The 22,312-nt window shown below is 47.4% G+C and overlaps 1 protein-coding gene across 1 annotated transcript in view; it reads left to right on the top strand.

Moving 5' to 3' along the window:
- Positions 1-22,031, top strand: part of LOC146200005 (cholinesterase-like) — a 44,789-nt gene extending 22,758 nt beyond the window's left edge. Inside the window, exon 3 of the mRNA XM_084592253.1 lies at positions 21,350-22,031. Within this exon, the coding sequence (XP_084448379.1) occupies positions 21,350-21,352 (3 nt within the window). The 3' untranslated portion in view covers positions 21,353-22,031. The remainder of the gene's footprint in view (positions 1-21,349) is intronic.
- The last annotated feature ends 281 nt before the right edge of the window (positions 22,032-22,312 follow it).

Genomic DNA, 22,312 nt, shown 5'->3' with positions numbered 1-22,312 from the left:
AAAGATGCAAGGAGTATATAACAAGACGAACATATGCTCCAAAAGAATACATTATTATGTTCAGTATAATATCGAGTCTAGCAAAAAGCTCCTCTGATCAAGACCGAAAGATCATGTACTTACGCATGTTTTGGTAAACGTCGGCACGAAGAATCTGTACAGAGCGGCTGCAATCATCAGCTGCATATATCGGCTGTTCTTTTCAAACGCTGACTGCTGCAGGAGGTTGAGACAGATTGAATTTGCGCGAAATAAAAGCGGACGATAAAATTAGGCAGTAGGCATCGCGCCCACACGGAGGCTGGCCGTCGAGTGGCGCCGCGCATCTTAGCTCGCGCGGGATGTGTTTTCCCGCCTTCTGGCCACGTGACCTCAAGAAGGGAGGAGGGGGGGGGGGGAGAGAAGCTGCAAAAGCAGGGAGAATATCTCTGTGTGCGGTGCATGCAATTCTTTTTTTTTTTTTCGCCGCTATTTCTCTCTGCTTCGGCATTCCTGTCGCCCCCCGAGGTAGGGTGCCTCGATGCCTTTCGCCTCCCCGTTGTTCTTTCCGCATTGCCGCAGGGAGAAGAGATGGACCGATAGGGGGCAGCGAGTCCCGCGCAGCGAGAAGCAGTTTTCTTTCTTTTTCACGCCCCCCCCCCCCCCCCCTCCCTCGTCGTTAAAGAAGCGTCGAGGTAGTTTCTTTTCTTTTCCTTTTTCTACGGCTTCTGTAGAGCCCCCGTCTTGATACCAGCGGCTGTAGTTCTTTGCATGAAAAAAATATGGCTTGGAGTGAATGTATGTAATGTTCTTTTAACCGAATATCTTCCACATAAACCAAGTGTGGGGCAGTAGAACACCTTCAGCTTCATTTAGCCAAAATAGCAAGACCTGACTCCGTATATAGTGTTCAGCAACTTTATCGGAACCGTCTTGGAAACTTTTCCAAGACGGTTAAGTTGCAAAACACTGTATATTATGAGTGCTTTTGCAGAGATTACATAGTCCATGCGGATTTATACTTCCCAAAGCAGTACGTGGGTTATTTAGAGTCCCTCGGGCTGTCATATTAACCGCAACCCACATTTCCGTTTTCGCGTTTGGTTTCCATCATAATGCGGCTTCTGCAGCTCGACTAAAGCCCGTGACCTCGAGCTCAAGCTGGTAAATACCGATTGAACCACATAGTAACTGCTGCAAGTTTCTGACAAAAATATATTTTGTCCATTTGTTTTAGGGATGCATGAAAATCAGTAGAAGGTCCCAGGGCAAAGTGCACCGGATCCGGATGAAAGCTCATAAAAGCTCACCGCCTCTTTTCTTGACCCCGTACGAAATGTAAACTCACGGAGGCTGCGAAACGAATTTAAGGGCGTTTAGGATTGATAGGTTTCGAGGGCACTGGCAAAAGTAATTGGCGGTTAACATATAAACCTTAAAGGCACGTGATCTCTTCGGTTTACCGTGGGTTTGCTTAGGGTTACGTTATAGGTTAACTTTATGATGAGGTTGTTTAAATTCAGAGGTTACCATTTAACCATGAAAAAAAAAATGGACAATTACATTCGTAGGTTCATAGCAGTTACCGCGCAAATCTTAGGCACTTAATAGTATGCTTCAAACAGACAATCAGCGCCTACCAGTTCACAAATTCAAGCATAAGTTCATGACAACTCGCGATCAACTAGAGTGTACCATACCCGCCGCGGCTCAATTAGCACGCGGTTAAAGCTTTATTTCAAAATATGTATAAATAACAGTTAATTAGCACGCGGTTAAAGCTTTATTTCAAAATATGTATAAATAACAGTTAATTTCACCTTCTGTTGCGCAATGTATAATTCTATCAGCAGGCTCAAATGATATAGTGTCAATATATATCATGCACGCGGTATAACTCAATGTTGCATAAAAATAGCTGTTTCAATGATACAAATTTTCCACTTTTCTCCTGCTAAGCCGACTGCCTCATGGAACGTAGAGGGGAAACCTGCTGTATTGCAGGAGACTTTACTTTGATATGCACAATGTTATTTATTGATATATTATAGCAGCAGTGAATACGCGGCTGGGGAAAAGGGGATTCGAGGAACTTTATATATATTATGGCATTTCATACCATATTTCTGCGTGTGAGGCTGACGTTGAAGAATTTAACAATGTAGACCGCCACTGGTGCAGGAGCCGATCGATCCTCGTCATGTTGCGCGGGATTCTCAAAACGCAATCCCTTTGAATTTTCTCAAAAGAACCAAAAGTTACTTCTTGCACAATGCTTGTGTTCGCAGGAAGTATACGTTCTACAGGCGAATCGTCCGGGCGATCGGCTTTTTGCGTGCCTTTCATTTTTATTTGAAAACTATCAGGACCACATTTGTGTTCTGGATAAAGACAGTCGGCCTCGGCATATTGATATATAAGGAATAAAGCTTTCCTAATACCTGTGTTTTAACTGAGGCGGGCAAATATTTGTCGCAAGCTGTTCCATTTATCCTCATGTCGGCAATATACTCGAGTTTCGTCTATCGAGAGTGCAGCATATATGTATATATGCGAAGCGTTACAGCTCATTTGGTCCAAAAGCCACCTCGCTAACCCGGTTTTCGCTTGAGTATCGTCGGGTTTTGTCTGAAATATTCGGAATGTGGTAGTAAATATGGAGATGCGGTCCAGGTTCCCACCGGGATCTGTGACAGATGCTGCGCCTTTACTTTCCTATAACCAATTTACAATTAACTGCGGTTGCCCACCGAAATAGAGAGATAAAGAGAAGAATGAGAAGGCGTTGTATCCCGTCGAATTTTAAGGGGAAGCTTGAGCGTCCCCCTAATTTTTATTTCCTTCTTTCAAATATTATTAACTATTCCATCGTACCACTGTGTAAGGTCGTGGAACAATTTACTCTGTGCGACTGCAGACGTGCGTACGTGCATGCGTCACACACGGCTTCGTGCCGATGTCGGGATAGACTATTAACTCAATAATCTCGGACATCTTGTTCATCCTAAAGTTATAGCTAATTAACGTATGCGCGAAACTTCTGATAAAGCCTAGTGCACACAGGTGCCAACTTTCCCACATCTGTGTTCCTTGATTGGTTATTGATCCAGCCTCCCAATGATATGATCCTGCATGGCTTAGCACGTGTTTCCCTGTGTATTCCTCTTGCAAAGTCAATCTACTTTGATTATATTTTCACTATAGCTAGGTGGTGGTGCCTATTTGGGTTCCGCCTTGTCATCATTCTGCCCTTTGTTGTGCGCTATTGGGTATCTGAGTTAGTGGATCACATAGATTACGTTGAGCGGCCTTAACTTTTATACTGGCTTGGAAGTAGAAGGCAAATGCTTGTAGTGCATGGTCAGGGGAAGCAGGCGCACGTGTTCGCATAGTTAGAGGAGATGTTTGTAGATGGAGCATGGATAGCCATAGCAGTATCTAATCTCTGCGAAGCGCTCTGCTATTCTGCGCCCCTATACATATGTGCCAAACGTATGCGAAGTGGGAGACGCCTGTTGCACCCAATCTCCCGTATGCTCTAAGAGACTTTCGGTGGCGCACTGAGTGTGGCGTATTCGATCCCCACCAAAGACAGGCTTTACAGCTGGCATATTGATCCGCACAGTATCAACTTTGGTCAGGTCGAGTCTCACACACGTCGCAACTGCGTCGCAGCTTGAACATTCCGCTGCCTATCGCCGTGAGCTTTTTCGTCGCACAGTGGAAGGCCGCGCGAAGCGTTCGAACAACGTGTAGTGAAGTCCGTGGGATTGATCATTTGGCAGAATAGGAACGCGGTCGATCGTATTCTTTCGTTGACCCCGTTGTCTACTGTTCCCCATGCTAGTGCGTCTCACCTAGATATAGCCAGCTGTTAGTTCTTGGAGGGCAAAGCTTTATCCGGAGGTTGTTGAGGCGGCACATCCACCTCAGGAAGTCACTTGTACATCGAAGTGATTTGAACTAGGTTCTTGTCTTGAAAGACGCAAGCCTGCGGCTCACGCGTATATGTGTGCGCACAAAGGATCGAGCAATCGACTGTCTGGAAATTTGTTAGGGGGTCAGAGCTCCCGAGGGAGTCCTGTTGCAGCTGCGCATTATTGATATACAACGTGTGACCAGAAACTCACTGCATTATATATTTCTTGCCGCTACCTTATATGTTCGGTACTGTTTGCTGTTTTACTGAAACAGTATTTATTGTCCCAGTGTGCTTTGCTATTTCCATGTTTATCAATAAGATTTCTTTGGTTCCCTGCTATGTAAATGGTTGAAGTTCACGCCTATGACGTCATGATCGTTTCTACTCTCTTATCCCGGTACTTTTCAAGCAGAAGTCTTAAGTTTCTGAACCTATGCAGCATTCCTTCCATATGCAGAGCTATTCTACAAGCGATCTCTCGGCTTAGTACGTACGACAGACAATTCGCTTTAATCACTTCCGATACATGTGCACGCCTTAAAACTAAAAGTTCTCCATATTATTAGTCTGCAAGCCACAACAAAAACCCGAAATTGCGGCAGCTGCTTCAGGAAAGAATTCTTTTCAATTAGCTTCTTTTATTTCGCGTACCTCGTCTAGCTCTCAATAAATATTCTTAATTTTCAATCACTCTGTCTAACATAGGGGTCTCAAACTCATATTGATATGCAGGATGCGTTGAGAAAATATGTCTCTCGCGGACCAGGAGTGGACAGTAACAAGCAAGAAAATATAGAAGCCATAATTCAAAACAATCTGTAAAACAAAAGCGAAATACTAATAAAATAAATAAAAATCAACTGTTTCGTTCCTATGAAACCACACTCCCATGCTTTGAGCAAAAAGAAAAAAGGAACAAAAAAAAAACAGAAAAAGCGGAGCATCTTTGATTTTTTGTGTCCAAACGCGCCGGAGGGACGCGTTACTTCAGGATGGCTTGGCGGAGTTACTGAAAGGATACAGCGGTTGAAAACTACTACAGTCACTTGTCCTGACAGTATATAAATGCGAATGAAAAAGAGGTCTGGTTGTCCAGCGCCTAGTTATTGAAGGTAACAAAGTTGACTGTCTTGTAATTTTAACTAATAACGCGCAACTTTGGAAAACGCGCTTACATTTCCAACATTTCGTTCGCACGTACAGCGTCCTCGCGGGCTCTTCTGCAACGAACTTGAAAGCATGCACCCACGGGCACAAGCTGCCGAGTCTTCCAAGAACTGTTGACAAGAAGCGGGGGAGGAGAGGGGGTTAGTTTCCGGTCCATTGTAGAATCGGACCGCTCGCTGCGAAAATGCGCCCCTCCGACTTCCGAAAAAAAAAAAAATGAAAAGAGCCGCCCGTCCCACCCCGGCAGGTCGTAAAAGAGGATGAATGGGCCACACGCAAAGAAACAAAACCAAATGACAATGACGCTGGCCCGTTTTCTCGCGGCTCTTAGCTTTACCAGACTGTTTTGAGAAAAAAAGTATGCGATTAATAACCTGGACAATAATCATTTTCCTTCGTTTTTTTTTCTTCATGTATTTGATCGTAAGACAACTGTGTTCGAAAAGAGCTCCTTCAAAAATAGTATACAAATACCACAAAACTGCATGCACTCTTCAAAGTCGGCGTGTATACATCTCTTCTCTCGCCCAGTCAGGAACGCTCGCCACCAACTTTCGAGCTGCGGGGGTGACACAGTTGCCCCGCCCTTCCTCTTTTCCGCCCTTCCTTCGAAACGTCCGAGCGTGAGGTCGGTTTTGTTTCGTCCGGGTCTCCCTCCGTGTACGCATTTCTCTTCTGCTGCTAAGTAGTGTTTTTAGAATTTGTCTCTTTGCTTGCCTGCCGGAGCGTTCACCGCGGCCAAGGCTTGCCAGTGCCCTACGCATAATTTCTGCCCCCGTGTGCTTTTTCTCTTCTGTCCGCTTCTTTTTTACACAATAGCCTTCTCCTCCCTTACAATGAGAAGTTGCGTCTACTCAAGTGCCCTGCCATATAGCGGACGCATTTCAGTGAGTGATACGGGCTAAATGGGGTGTACGGGAGCTTGTGCGCCAAAATATAACTGATGTTACAGCACCTACAGCTGCGCTTCGTAATAAGCAAACAGTATAATGACATGATCTACACATGAAATCGCGGTCACCTTGTGGCTTGCTGTTTATCAGAACTCTGTAAATAATTTTACTAACAGCTATAAGGTTCACTAAAAATGTGAGCGACAAGTTAAACAAACAATAGCATTAATTAATGTAACAAAACATTTACACTGAATAGCATGTATCATTTTGTTCCATACTAAGCGCAAATTACATAACATCGCGAAAAACCAAAGCCAAGTAACAGGCAAATTTAAAAAAAAGTAGCAGTCGTGCTCTTCATAACTTTTTTTCAATGTACCGCCTCAACAGTCGGGCCAACGCATTGCCGCACTATTGCCATTAACCTGGCGCCGTGCCCGGCATTTAGTTCGCCCAAAAAGTCGGGCCAAAGGCCACTGCGAACTACTTGCCGAAATGGCTGGCGGCTACCTCCGGGCCGACCGCTTGCCGTGGTTTACTAGCCGACTAAGTAGGCTGCCGACCATTTTCCGAACGTCGGCCACACGTAAATGGTCGGCCAAGGATGCTTGGGGACGCCCGCTCTCGGATGTGCTTCAAAACTCAAGAGCGCTCAGAAACAGCTTCGATCCAAGCAGGCTCGGGCACGATTGCACGAGTTGAATGCAGATCGAGTTCAATGAGGATAGAAAGTGTTTGTGTGACCGTGTTACATACCTTCTACTCATTAATTTCTGCTATAAATATGCCTAAAATCTTTGCTCCTTGAGTCATACTTGAGAGCACCAGCATTCATCACTCTCATGAAGTGTTACTGCATGCAGCTTAAGGCATGCCAGATGTAAACAAATGCCTTGTGCCATGTATTTCCACCCCAAGGTTCGCACTATGCTCTGTGAGCCGCATGATAAAGCTGAATCCATAGAGCCTTACACACTTTCGTGCAGGTGGTTTTCTACTGAGATCTTGCTTGCAGGTACTCTTACTCTTTATTATTATGGCTTACAGTGCATTTTTTTTTTTAAATGAGAATATCATGAGGACTGTCCTGCACAATGTGCAGAAAACTTCCACCCTTCTAACCTTATACTGCTCCAATGGGGAAACTGAATAACTCATAAGATTGCATTTCATTTCAGATTGTGTGTACTTTTCTTCCTGTACCATATAACACTGCCCAATCTATTACACTTGTCCTAAAAAATCTTACACACCTTATTAGCTTTCTCAGCCATTTCTACAGTAATCGTTCCATTCACAGAACAAGAATGCGTTGTTTTTTTTGTTTTTTTTCTCGGCACTAAAACTTGGTTACAAGCCCGTCGTGGTTGTGTGCCCACAACTCATACCTATATATAAAGAGGCCAAGAACACTAGCAACAATGCCGTCCGCGCACGGTTGTAATGAGAGCATTCGGAGTACAACGATTAATCCCAATAAACACATATCTGTCGAGACATCACACGAAGCAACGATAACAAGCAACCATCACAAACATACTTCACGAAGCATCAAGCAGCAGATTGGTGGCTTCTCGACGCTTCTCCGTGCAGACAAAATTGTTTCGCGCACGTAAAGCACAGTTTTCAGAAAGGGCACTTCACACCCACGGCAGTTCTGAAGCACAGCACATACACGAAACACGATTGATATCAGTGATCGGCACGTAACACGAACAACATCGTATGCTCGCGATAGCTACAAGCAGACGGATGAATGCGACTAGCACAGCTCAAAATTCATATCAACATTCGGAAAACAAAGCGTGCGCAGTGAGCTTTTCACTCGTAACAGATATTACTTGCAGGCGATTTCCAACTTGGCAAAACCGCAGACGTTCCGAACGTATCACTTTCGCTACACTCCTACTAATTGTGGCTGCTATGAAACTGTCTACGCGCACAGGGAATTAATTCACTGCGGGGAGCTGCTTCCTGATGATGTCCGTGAAAATCCTGCAGCAATAAACACGTCGAGGCACCGCAACTGTGTAGCAGTAGTAGTACATCTTCGTAGGTTTGTCGGCCACTCGTCAACTCGGTGCAGGCCAACTCAGCTGGGGGAACTGTCACTCGATGCTTGTGCACATGGCAATCCAAACTTCCAAGTCGCTTTGAATAATCGTATTAAACGAGCAATAGCGACATGAAGTCTATCTTTCATCGACAGGCACCGTCCGCCTAGGCCTTCTTTCGCCTACGCTCGGTCGGCGGCCATCTTTGAAAAAGTAGGAGGAGCCTGCGATGCGCCTCCAGAACGCATGCGACAAAAGTTGAAGTTCGCGAACTCTGTGCGGCAGCCGGGCGGAGGACGCATGCCTCCGTCCGCCCCATTGTTAGGACCTGGCGGATGCGTTCTCGAGCGGACGGGCGCAGCGCCCAAATAGTGACCGTACAGCGGCCTTTACCGCGATCCGCCACCGTGACCCTCTACCGCGCGTGGGCGGGGCGTTCAAGCTGATTGGTACCGACGCGGTAGGTCTGTGTGCCGACATCCAGTATGTGGCGCCATCTGTCGGCATCAAGGGGTGTCTGGGCATGCGCAGTGGAACGCGCGGTGGCGGATTACGGTAGCGGATCGCGGTTCACGGTAAGCTAAAACTCTCTAATGTTCTTTTTTTTTTGCTGCGAGAGCCCACCCAATGGGCTTCCTGAACAAGTCCTCAAGCTTTTTCTTACAGATTTGCCACGTCACGAGCTCATGTTCGTGATTTTGGAACTACGCCCGAGCGATGTTCTCGCCAAATAGAAAATGATGTTGGCCAGCATAATGGTCGCGTCCCAGTGATTGTTCCTGCTGCAGCGCTCGTACTCATCCAGCCAATCGTCAACGTCTGTCTTTTCGTCGGCATTAAAGATGGGAAGGTGGCGGATTTTCGTGCGCACGACTGGCCAAACCAAAGTTGTCGCGGTGATAGGGGCTGCCTCGGAGGTCATAGCGGCCGTTGTTGACGTCGTTGTGAGCCCAGGTAGGTGGCGGCCACTGGGCAAATCTAGCTTTTGGCAGCGCAAGGGGTAATCTGTGCGCACGGGGATCTTTGGTCCCCTCTACCAAGATGATACGTGGCAAGAAGGTTAGCTCAAGAAACACAACGGCTGATGACTTCTGCGAATGTTATGGCAAGCGCCAACCTTCTCTTAGCACCAACTACCATTGCTACAGCTTCGTCTTCCTTCTATCTCACTGTTGTTGATCGTCATCTTCAACGTTCAGCGACGCAAGGCATATATGTAACAATATTAAGGCAAAAACCTTTTATGGCTCATGACCCGCCGACGTATCCGTGCGTCAGCGGCAGCTGTCAATTATCTTCAGAAGGATTAGGATGGTTTCAGTGCTGATAGTAAATCAGTCGATTTTCTAGCAGTAGTGCATGAACACCAGTTAACGATAATTACTTAATTAGTTAATCCTGAATAGTTCATTTCTAAATAATAATTAGTTATTTAGTAACCTTTGAGATTTTAAACGCACGCATTGCGCATTCGCAGTGTGCTTGTGCAGAAACCTCAGGCGACACCTTGTAGCCACCACAACTGCGTGCGCGCAGTGACGTCAAAATTGCGCATAAGGCTTTCGCCTCTGCTCACTTTAGATTCTCAAAGTGCCACTTGAATATTTTTGCTTAAATTATTTTTGGGGAAGAAAGTAGTAGTATCTGTTTGGCACCTTTACACCCCATTTTTTTTTTTGAAGGAGTAATATTTTGATTATTTTTTTTTGGGGGGGGGGATGACTCTTGTCAAAGCTAGGTGAATACGTCGTCGGTTGGAAGTTCGAATCCTTTCGCAAACTAGCTTCCGACTTGATTAAAAAACTGATGCCAAATCGGAAGCGAAATGGTGCATTAGCCTAAACGCCGCATAAGATGGCTGCGTCAGTTTTAATTCCAAATCATGTGCGTATCTTCGGTTGACAGTCGCCGACGAGGCCCAGCTTCTGCCTCGTATCCACTGTAACCTCATCGTCACCCCTCTGCCTTAAAAACATGCAACCACAGTGTCAAGTTGTTCGGTGCAAGAACATGGCAAAGTTCCTGCACAAAAAGTGTTTGACAGTACAAAAAGTATCGGATAGAGTTCTACGTCGACGCAGCCGAATACCCCGACCACGATAATTTTCCGTTCGCGGTAGTAAACCAGTGTGGACGGCCGTTAGTTGCGTACTCCATACTCGTCAGATCGTCTGAAGATGCCGATGAAGCGTCTATAATGCTCCAATGGCCTCCACCTTTGCAGAAACCATGCAATTCCTAATTTCGCCAAAAAGGTGGCCTCCTCTGCCGCTTTATCTCTCCTCAACTCCAACAATATCCAGCTTCGTTAGATCCAATTGACTTGGGCCTCTGGAATCCCTGCGCACTCATTCCAACCGGGGAGCAAGACGGTCCGCAATCATGCCCGAGGATTCGTCGACCGGGCTGCGACGTAGCCCGTTCTGCGGACGACGAGAGATCGCATGGTCAAGTTTCATGCGATCACCGAGCACTGTCGCTAAGGTAGACTCCTCTATTCCCCGCAGCGTATTGCCGTTCCCCATTGCCGTTCCCCATGCCGTTCCCCTATAGAGGCCGTATTGCCATTCCCCATGCCGTTCCCCGAAAATTGCAGCAACGGAAGTGCCGGTTACTTCACTGAAATATAAAACACAACCTTACGTTTTGTTCGATCATGAAGCGCAGTACGGAAACTGAAATGCAATATTAATAAAATAGTGTTATGGATTAAAATTACCGCAAAGAGCATAATATATCGGTGACGTCCGTCGCGCCATCTTTGGGACGTTGAATAAGTTAATTTAAAAAATTGGCGCGGCGTAAGTTCGTAAAAAACAGTCTAAAGCATTTTAAAAGGCGATTGTTGCTGAGAGCTGTCTCAACGCAACCTAAATGTAACATACTGTAACTGAAAATAGGAATTGTATACAGTGAAGGTATAGTGTAACCGTTGTCATACCGTAACATCCTGTCTGCGTTCGCGACTAGTTTTGCTGCTGTTAAGAACAAGAAAGATGGTATTATGCAACCTAAAGAGGAACATACCCCTAAAAATATGGTCGTAATTTATTCGAACGTTGTGATTTAAAAAATATAAAAAATTTTACCTGCAGGAATCGAACACATGCCTTACAATCAGGTATGTGATGTGAATCGATTGCACCACAGCGACGGGTAGTGCGGTCTTTAAATGCGCTCTTATTCGTTTTTATCCAACGCACTAAATATGGCGCGATGGGCGCAACTGGCACGATCAGAAATTTCCTGCAAGCAATTTTAATCCAGCAAACTATTTTATTATTAGTTTACGCACTGCAAAGGTACTCAAAAACCATATAGCTTTATTGGCTTCCTTTTTGTAGTGTTTTATTTTTAGTGACGTCACCCGGCACTTCCGCTGCTGCAGTTTTCAGGGAATGACAATACGCTCCCCCGCACATTGTTCCCTCACCAACCAAACCCCAAGAGGTTGTATGGAGGCAACTCCAAAGACTTTCGCAACCTTGTGGTATATGCTCGGATCAGGCGCGTAGCCAGGCGGGAGGGGGGGGGGGGATTATGGGGATTCAGCCCCCCCCCCCCCCCCCCCCCCCCCCCCCGAAATGTTTTCGTGCTGTCATGCACCGCCGACCAAAACAACCACCGGCGCTCGAAAGCATTCTGGGTTTTGTCTACAATATCTTTTTCCGGTTCGTTCGAAAATACATTTCGGCTCGAACATTACGAACTTGGGGGCTACATTTCGTAGCAACGCCCATGCACACGGAGTCACGTAAAGCCAGGAGCCATTTCCGAGCAGTAAGTTTCAAGGGCGTTTAGATAGCGAGCGGGCTCGTCGCGTCAACTCGCGCCGGCCGCGGAGGGGGGGGGGGGGGGGGGGGGCCGAAACAAGACAGGTTTCCATTCCCGCTCAGTGTTTCAAAGGCGGCATTTCCCTCGCCTTCGACTCCCCGCCTCCTCAAAATCCCTGTGTCTCTCTTTTGGGGCTTTCTTTTTTTCTCGTGCCTTCTGCGAATCCTCACCGTGCTGTAGCAGCTCTTAGTGGTACTCCCTCGCCCTTCTCCCCGTACACTTCTTCTAAACACACCTGTCCTGCTTTTTGTAACATTTTTTTAACCAAAGCAATACCCTTCTTTAATTTTGGGTACAGAATAACTGTTGTCGCTGCGCAGGTAGTTAAAATCTACATTTAATGTATTGGTTTTTCCATTCTTCCTCTATTATTCTACCCATATGGTGCTGTCGCGACCGAAGCGTGGCGATCATAGCTTTGTTCTTGCCTAGATCGTCTGTCTTTCTGTGCTTAAACTTTACTATCTGTGATTGCGCAACATGTTTATGTGCCTTGTTTGACGCATCATATGCAGTGATTTTACTTAGTTGCATAGATATATTGGAGACTTGTACGTATATTTAAATGTCATGTTGCGAGGTTTTGTGCATACATATAGTGAAGTTTGTTTCCAGTGGTAATTTTTTGCCCTTATCGAGTTGTATCATCTCATTTATAATACTCCATTATATCTTCGCATTTGTATGTACATATGTTTCGGAACTCTTACTTTTTCTGTGCGCTCTCTGTTGCGACTATAATTTCACTTAAATTACCCACAGTATACGACCGGTGACAGGTGTTCCTGTGCGATAAATGGAAAAAAGGACAGCGTCATTGGCCGTTGGACGTGTACAAAAATGTAAACAAGCCTCTTGGATGACAGATTCAATAAAGCATTTCCCGTCAAAGTGTTCATTTCTTGCCCTTTGTTTTCATATCAGCGGTATGCACTGCTTTGCTGGTTTCGAACTGATATAGTTCTAGATTTCGTTTAATAATTTCTGTACTTATTCAACAGACAGAATCAGGGAAGCATTGATGTCAGTTATTTCTGCCACAATGTTTGTCACATACATATATATTCTTTTATAATAAAGTTAATATTTTACATTTGTCTTGGCAGTGCGTACTGCGTGGCATTCAAGAATTCGTTTGCAGCACCTAATACACAATAGCTATTGGCTATTGGCTGGAATTAATCATATTTGATCCATCCACAAATTCTATATGGAGGAGGACGCGCGACAACGTGAGCCCCCCCCCCCCGCAAACAAAATTTCTGGCTACGCCACTGGCTCGGATATATCCTGCAGAGTCTATTCCCTTCCTGTAAACTATGTGCCCAAAGTACCACTATATCGCAAATACTCCTCACGCAAGTCTTTTACTTGTTGTTGACGAATATAAATTTTATCCTCCTCCTTCGGCTGAACCAGCTGCCGTAGCGAAAAGTGTAATTCCAACGCCTTAGGGGTGTGAACGCGCCCAATGTTGCTGTCTGATACTGGAGGCCTATTTCAGATAAAAATTGAATGACTCGTTTGTGACATGATGATGAGAAAGGCCGGTCTGGACAAGTCTTCAGCTGGAGTGAAGATTGCTGGAAAACGTATCAACAACCTTAGATATGCGGATGATACCACTTTAATGGCAGAAATTGAAGTGGAACTCAAGAGACTTTTGATGCGCGTACAAGAAGAGAGTGAGAAGTTTGGGCTTAAACTGAACATTAAAAAGACAAAGATCATGGCGTTTTGCCCTATCAAGTCCTGGAGCATCAAGGGACAAGAAGTGGAAGCTGTGACAGATTTTCTCTTCTTGGGCTCCAAGATTACCCCGGAAGGAGACTGCAGCCATGAAATTAGGAGACGCCTGCTTCTGGGAAAGAGAGCCATGGTTAGCCTTGACCGTCTAGTAAAGAGCAGAGACATTAGTCTGCCAACCAAGATCCGTATAACTCGTGCTATGGTCTTTCCAGTTGTGATGTATGGATGCGAGAGTTGGACTGTGAAAAAGGCTGACCGCAGAAGAATTGACGCGTTTGAATTGTGGTGCTGGCGAAGACTCTTGAGAGTTCCCTGGACTGCCAGAAGATCAAATCAGTCGATATTGTCGACCATAAACCCTGACTGCTCATTGGAGGGTCAAATTCTAAAGTAAAGCTCAGCTACTTTGGTCATCTGATGAGAAGAGAGGAGTCGTTGGAGGAAGATTTGATGTTGGGAAAGGTTGAGGGTCGCCGGAGAAGGGGTAGGCAGCGAACGCGATGGTTAGATGTCATCCTCGAGGCGCTGCAGATGAAGTTATGTGATGTTAGGAAGATAGTGAGAGACCGGAAAACGTGGCGTGACATGGTCCATAGGGTCACGAAGAGTCGGAAACGACTGAACGACTGAACTGAACTGATGTTAAATTCGAATTGTCACGTTTTATTCACTTTAATTCCGCACGGGGCGTCGCGTTTAATGTGTGTTTTTAGGCGTTTGAAATTCCCAGTGTGAGGTCATGTGGTTGTGACGTCATGACCTTGTCGGCCAATCAGGATCTTCCATTCCCGCGCAAATACGCAGACGCTGGCTTCGGGGTATTTCGGCAAAAACGAATCCACCGCGGGGACAGAATTCGAACATGAACACGAAACGGCAACGCGATAGCCAAGAATGCATTTCTGCATTAAAGGCTTCAGTAGGCGCATTACGGGAACGTATTGCAAAAAATACAAGGACACAAAAAAGAGGGAAACACACACGAGCGCTTACTCACAATTAAATTTTTGGAAATCCTAACAGAATATATACTGTGCAAGAGACAAAAAACATGAAGAGAAGGTAAATTGACAAAAGATGTGAAAAAGCAAGTCTGGAAAAACACATTACACGCGCAGAACTACTTGACAACTGATTCAACGTAATCCTATTTTTTTGTCCCCTTGTCCCCTCCTTTCACGATATGGTATGCCTTGATAAATAAAATTCAAAATTCAGTTGTGAGTAAGCGCTCGTGTGTTCCTCTTCGCTTGTGTCATTGTCTTCTTTGCGCTACGTTCTTATAATGCAAACGCACCAACTCGCCCAATTTAGCATTCTTGAGCAGTAGGAACGTTCTAGGGAATTCAACGTCAACTCCAGCTTGCTGCGATCCCATATACAGGTGACGCTGCTGGGCCACGAGGCCGGAGCGGCGTCCGTTGGCTACCACCTGCTGTCCAACCGCAGCGCGGCGTTTTTCCAACAGGCCGTGCTGATGGCCGGTTCCCCCTACACGCCCTACCCGAGCAACAGTGGCACTGCCGCCGCGGACAACGTGCGGGCGCTGGCAGACACGATGCAGTGTCCGGGAACTTCGGCGGGCCGCGCGGCCGTCGCCTGTCTTAGGGCACGCTCCATCAAGGCCACGCTGGCAGCCATCGAAGGCTCCAGCCTAGAGTTTGGGCCTAGCTTCCTCTCGCCGGCAGGTGAGCCCACGCACGGGCAACGTGCCTGTACCCAGGGTGCGCTTTATAGGTCTAGCCTTATTTTCTCAGGCTTCATTTTGTAGACTTACCACAAATTTGCCAGCGGCAGCACATGGCGACTCGGAACACTTTCGGGGTTGTAATAGGGGGATAAATGCGTTTTCCCCGCTTAGTCGCGGCTGAGAGTCCAAACAGCCGACCCCACCCAGTGAACGCGTGCGATACCGAGCACACGCCGACCACTGCGGGCCGTGCTATTGGGAACAAAAGAACAACACGTGCTGACAACAGACAGGCATTTATTGCTGCAATAGCAACAATGCCACCTATCGACAAAACAAGCTAATGAATCGAGGTCGTCCGACTCACCGGCAAGGCTACAGGCGAATGTTCGCCCAAGCTAGGACAAGGGTAAACTCCGAGGCCAGACAGGGCAACAAGGCGGGAAAAGTCCCGCGAGGTCTTCGCCTCGCCGGCGACTGCGGAGTCGCGCGATCTCCCGATATTTAATGTTAACCACCAATGTTGGCACTTATCCCCGATAGCTGGAGTAATTGCCGCGAGGGAAAGCCGACCTCAAAGGGGACGATGGGAGACCCTTCTTACACACTGCATGATCGTGTGCACCTCTTTTTCGCACACGTTCCTCAGAAGTAAAAATTTGGAGGGCGCGGAGGTCCGATATTTCTAGGCTTAGGAGGGGAGGGGGGGGGGGGGGGGGCACTGAGGGTGGAGAAGCAATAGTCATTTTTGGTAGTCATCAGAGTCAAAGCATGAAAAAATCATATTAGCGGTACGCAGTACTGCTAATATGAATGATCGCTTTGTTTAAGCAAGCATTGTTCTTATACACAGAAAGCTGTTATAAGAAGTGCACCCGTTGTAATAGCCAGTCAGGTTCTACATCCATAAGAAATGTCAGCACCTTTAGACAAGTCTAGCATGTTACGCAGCGGAACGTGTGCACAGATTTTTAGACATGAAAGAAAAATATTATATATAAATCGAATAGGTTTAGAACATACCCACAATATGGTCTCGAGTGTAAAGCATCAAAGGACGCAATAAAGTCGTTGCTTCCAGATATGCACATAAGATGCAATTCAGGGCGATAAGTTCGTTACAGGAGATTTGGGACAAAAAGAGTGTTTTTATCATTGCTGAGCTGCTGCCTGAGGTCAAGAAGTGCTAACAGTATTGAAGCTTTCATAGGGCAAGGATATTTGCAAGAAATTTAAAAGAATGATCATTCAATTATTACATTTTCCCGTAGTTACAGCCAGCGAGACACATTCACGTGAACTGCCAAAGTTATTGTTCATTATTTTTCATCATCTCAACATTTGCAGTCACATTAAGCGGAGACGATCGCGAGTTCTAAATGATGAGGGCATAAGCAATAACAATTTACAAACGGTACACCCCCTAGTTCTTTCTCATGATTAATCGTGAGCGTCACGTCTGTTTCAATGTTTCGCTACCTCGTCGACTGAGAAGCAACGCACCAGGAGCAAGAAACAGCGGTTGTATACCAGAATCCCCCCGACATGAACGCACACTTCAGACCGCTGGACCTCGTGGCCGGCTACACCCGCAACGAGGGTGCTCCATACGTGCTGGAGATGTTTCGCCTACCGCGTCTGCACTTCAACGACGAGACCCGTGGAGGAGAAGTGCTCTCCTCGCTGGTGGTCTGGCTCCATCGCCACGGTGTCCGCGAGCCGAGCGAGGTCCTGGATTTCTACGGGTTGCGCACGCCGGAGTTCACGGAAAAGAGGGGCACGGACGTTCTCGTGATCTTAGAAGAGCTCCTGGGCGACATGCACGTCTACTGCCCGGTCAACTACCTGGTTGAGGAGGCCACGGCGCTGGGCAGCCGCGTGTTCGCGTACGAGTTCGCGCAAATTCCCTACTACCGCTGGTGGGTCCGCTGGAAGGGTGTGCCGCAGATGCTGGACCTGATGTACGCGTCGGGACTAATGCACGCAATCCAGCACGAGTTTGGCCTGGAGCACAAGGAGCTTGTCTTTGCGCAGGACATGGCAACTGCGTTCGCCGCCTTTGTGTGGAACGGGTCAGTAAGGCTTTATCAGTGTCATGGAATTCAATTCACCCTTTCGCATAGTCCTTCGCAGTGAGTGCGCGAAAATTCGCTAGAGCTTCGCAGGCACGATATGCTCCCACGAAGCGCAAACTGCGCATCCGCGGTACATACTGCCAGTGGAACTCGAGAGAGGGCATAGGAGAGGCGCGCGCATGCGGCGTTGTGAGAAAGGCGGAAACTTTGACTCCAGAGTTGATGCCTGTTGGGAGCAGTCAGGACACCCGAAACTCGGCGAAAAAGGAGTGGAGGACTCCAGATATTTTGACAACCATGGCGATTTTTAACGTGCACTGACATTGCACAGCACACGTACGGGCGACCAGATTTTCCCCTTCATCTAAAAGCGGCTTCCGCGGCCGAGATTCGATCTCGCATCCTCGGGGAGCAGCTGTCAACCGCCCTAACCACTCGCAGCTAAGCACACTAAAATTGAGCTGCAGGAATGTCGATAACTGTAATGCGTTCTTTCGTAAAGACTTGTATAGATCGCGAACCTCACTCCATCACACCGCTATTCTCTCAGGACGGAAATTGCATGATGCATGGATGGATGCCCACGACATGCTCGTTTATCGATGGCTTACGGCAGCAGTTGATTTTTCTGTGAAAGTTTTCACTTGCTCCACTACAGTAAGAATGTTGTGTGTGCGCATCCCCGTGCTGTCCTGTTCCGCTTCGTTTTTCGCGCGTAAAAATAACCTTCGACAGTGAAAGATGTATCATATCAGCTATAAAAGTGCTCTTCGTTGCCATGAACGAACAAGGCGGTAAAGCGAGCAATGCAATGAAGTGCTCAGCGTAAAGATGACGTTATAAGATAACCTAGTGCAAAACTTACTTAGATGTAGAGGCACTTTGTTTACTTGATTTAATTGTTCCTGGTGATCAGAGACGGAGCACCATTTGATCTCATACTTGTAACGTATGTTAACTGTTCAATAGTAGTTAAATATCATATCCCGTCCAGTGAATATGTGAGTAGTAAGTGGTTATTTAATAAATAAATTATAAAAAGAGAAAATGATAATTGAAGCCCCGGAATTCGCTCTCTCTAATAGAGAATATACGCTCCCACGCACAAGTCAGAGAGAGTACGGAGAACTCTTTCCAGTAAAAGTAAAAAAAAAAAAAAATAGAGAGATCCTCTTAGATGTCTGTTATGGAACAGAGTGGCGAAAGCCTACCCTTCCTCTTCTATCATTTGCCTCCCATCGTTTGCCTCTTATCGCGTTCGTTGCAGTGCTACATACAGTGTTCTGCAACTATCGGAACCGCTTTGAAAATTATCCCGCCTCAACCGGACGCTCAGTTGCACTGAAACCGCGCACATGTGCTTCGTTGATACTTTTCTGCGTAGTAAGCTCGACTATTGTGCTTACCTGGTTTGGCTGCGCATGACGAAAAACTAGAACCGTCTGCGATGAGATTCATGAGCAAAGAAAAACACGCCAACATCGAGTTTCCGGCAAAGGGCAGTTGTGCCGCCATCTGGCGTCGCTGGAGAAATGATACGGTTCTAAAACGCCAGGAAAAGCGTGGTACGTTTTGTGAATGATGCCAGATGGTGCCACCGCGACCCTTCGACGGAAAATAATAATTGGTTCACATTGTTGTGCCGGTGGGGTTACCACACAGTAGCCCATCGTCAACAGGGTTGTGCCAAGGAGTTGGTAACGCAGCGCTCGTTTCGTGAACGAGGGCTGTCAGCTCCCTGGGCGGTAGCGACGAATCCGAGTCGGCGCTGGTGAGATAAAGAAAAAGCTTTAAACACTATTTACAGGCATTTAAACAAGGAGTTCGGCTCTGGGGCCGAAAGCGACGGCCGGGGAGATTACTCCGCGTCCGCACTGTCAGGGGGCGAACTGCTCCCGATGGACGATAGTGACGAACTCGCACTCGGAGTCTCGAACGGAAGCACTTGAGACTCCGTCGCCGAGAACCGTTGACGCTCAAAATGGTTCAATCCGACGGCAGCACTTTCGCAGGGCCAATGGGAGAGCTTGCTGCGCTCTCGCTTCAAATATGCCGCGGGGCGAGAAGGGGTTCACCGTCAGGGCCACGGCGCCGTGCTGTCTGGACGCTCAGCTCATGTTGAAACACGTCGCTTCTCTCCCTTTGGCACGGCTCGCCTCCAGTGCACTGGTGCTTTGCAGAGAAGTATTCGTATTTTGTGAAGGAGGCGTTAGCCGAAGAAGTTTGGCGTCCGGCTGAATTTCTGGGCGGCTTTGGCCAGGCACAACAACATGAAGGGAAAGGCGCAGCATGTGTCACACCTGATTCTGTGGACATCTGACCCGCGCCGTAAGGGAAAGGAGGGAGGTTGGAGTGAAAGTGGAAAGAGAGAAAGGAAAGCCGTAGTGGAGGGCTGCGAGGTAATTTCGATCACCTGGGGATCTTTAACGTGCGTTGACATCGCACAGCACACAGACGCCTCTTCGCTTAGTTGGTTGGTTGCACAACTTTTTATTTCCATCGGAAATGGGCGTCCTCTTCCCCGCCACCGGCACGCGTGCCGGAGAAGACGGCCGTGGAGTCGTGCGCCCGCGGATTAGAGGCTGGCAGGTAGCCCTCGACTTGTTGCGGCCTCTTCCGCCAGATGGACGGTGCGATGCTGGATCGCCGGGTCCGCGCTTCGCAGCAGGGTATGCCAGACTACTCTACTTGTAATAGCCCCGCCGAGGTGGCGCAGTGGTTACGGCGCTCGATACTGTTCCCAAGGACGCGGAATCGAATCCCGGCCTCGGCGGCCGCTTTTCGGTGGAGGCGAAAAGCAAGGCGCCCGTGTGCTGTGCGATGTCAGAGCACGTTAAAGAACCCCAGGTGGTCTAAATTTCCGGAGTCCTCCACTATGACGTCTCACATAGCCTGAGTCGCTTTGGGACGTTAAACCCCACAAACCAACCAACCATCTACTTGTAATACTTTGTCCTATCCCTGGAGATTGTGGGCACTCACAAATTATGTGGCCGAGGGTCCCTCTCGCCCCCCAGTGCTTGCACAGATCATTGTCCCTAAGGTCTGGTAGCGCGTGAAACGCCCAGACCGGGTTCATGAAAGTATTAGTTTGTAGCCGCCTCCCCGCGACAGCTTCTCTATTATTTAGGCTAACATCTGGCAGGGGTGCCAGTCTACGTCCCAATTTATAATGGTCGATGATTTGTTGTTGTAGCTGTAGGAAGAACGAAATGAAAATGCACGGGCCTGCTGCTGGCTCTGTAGCTGAGCCACCTCCGCTGCCTCGTGCAGACAGAAGAGAAAATAGAGAAGAAAAGGAAGAGGGAAAGAAGCGCGCCTCAATAACAGCCGTCGTCCACCACCGAAGTGGTGGCGAGTGCAATGACAGCCTACAAGAGATAAAAATTCGGTGGCAGGCTAGCCCCCGGCGCAAACAGCGGTGACCTACCTGCTCCAACTCCATCAGGGAAATCAGACCCGTGATTTTGCAGACGCTCTTCGTACGCCCAGTGTTCGGGGGGCTCGACGGCTACCCTGAAGTAGAGAGCTCGGGCTAGCTCCTGAGCCGCCTGGTTACCAGGGACGACGTTAAACCCTATAAACCAAACCAAACCTTTGTCCGTAAGCGAGCATGCCCTATACAGTGTACACAAGTGCAGTTTTTATCCCATGTTCCCTTACAAGCAAAGTCACAGAAATTTCGCCACAGCCTTGACTGTAGAAAGCGCGGATCGATGTTGAATCGGCATGAGGACAATGACCGTTACACGAGGCGCTACTTTCTTGTTATCGCTGAACATGATCATGTTCCTATTGTAGTATACTGTATATCAGTAATAGGTCGGTGTGTACGATGGAACAGTAGGCCGTGGCATGGTTAGTGCTGGCTAGCTGCAGCTTATGAAAGCAGATCAAACAAATACAGCGAAACTTTTAGTCAGTGCTGAATCACTACAAAGTTGTTTGCAATGTCAATTTATCTCGTTTCTTGGTGTCCGCAGTGAGCCACCGCCGGAGTCCAACTGGACCCACTGGGAGACCTTCCGCCGCGGTCCTCTAGTGTTCGTGGGAAGCGAGAGCGGCACCTACGCCAGGGCGGCCTCCATGCCACACGAAAGAAACTGTGCCTTCTGGAGGAGGTTCCTCCACCCTCTTTCCGCGGCCGCCACCCCCACCAGTGCGGCAATGACGCCGTAGTTGTCCGCCAATCGCACAAGGTGTTCCGATGAGGTTTATAGGGACACGCCACGTCTCAAAACCACACTGCACTAAGTGTGATTCACATCGAATATACATACATACCTGCGCTATAGTTTCTGAACACCGTATTAAACGAAAGTGAATATGCCGCTGCTCGAGGAGTGGCACTTACGTGCGAACAATCATTCTCTTCTTTCGATGCATATATAATCGAGCGGTCGTCGAGCAGGTAGACATATTTTGATGCTGGTTGCATGAAGAACGACACCCTCGTTCGGGTGCTCAGAAAAGTGCAGTTGTACTATAACGCGTGCACTTACGCACATCAAAGGAAAAGCTAGTCTGTCCGTAGTTAGACCAAACTAGCCAAACTTGAGCGGCCCAAATCTAATATCGGTGACAAGCATGCAACCAGTCACCCATGAGATAGCAGCAGGGGAGTGTTACAAAACTTCACAATTAGGCATATCTATATAATAATAAATAAAGAGCACAACAGAATCTGCGTTGGAGTAACGCGAAAGCACGGATGCTGCTGTTGGCTGCTTCTAGTTGCTTAATTGCACTTCTTGTTTGCCCATTTTAGTATTTGGTACTTTCAAATTGCGCGCCAATCCGTTCCAATGTCCTTTTTCGGCTCTACTTCCAGTTGCGTGACGTCACCTTCTTGACGTCACCTTAATTGACTTCCTTCCCCATCGGAAAAAACTACAAAACATTTCCTGATGTTACGACAGAATTTCTGTGCGGTTTTTCACGCAACA

Source organism: Amblyomma maculatum, chromosome 2, assembly GCF_055883805.1.
Source record: "Amblyomma maculatum isolate TAMU_Amacu chromosome 2, ASM5588380v1, whole genome shotgun sequence".
Taxonomy (NCBI): Eukaryota; Metazoa; Arthropoda; class Arachnida; order Ixodida; family Ixodidae; genus Amblyomma; species Amblyomma maculatum.
This window is presented reverse-complemented; position numbering and strand designations above follow the sequence as displayed.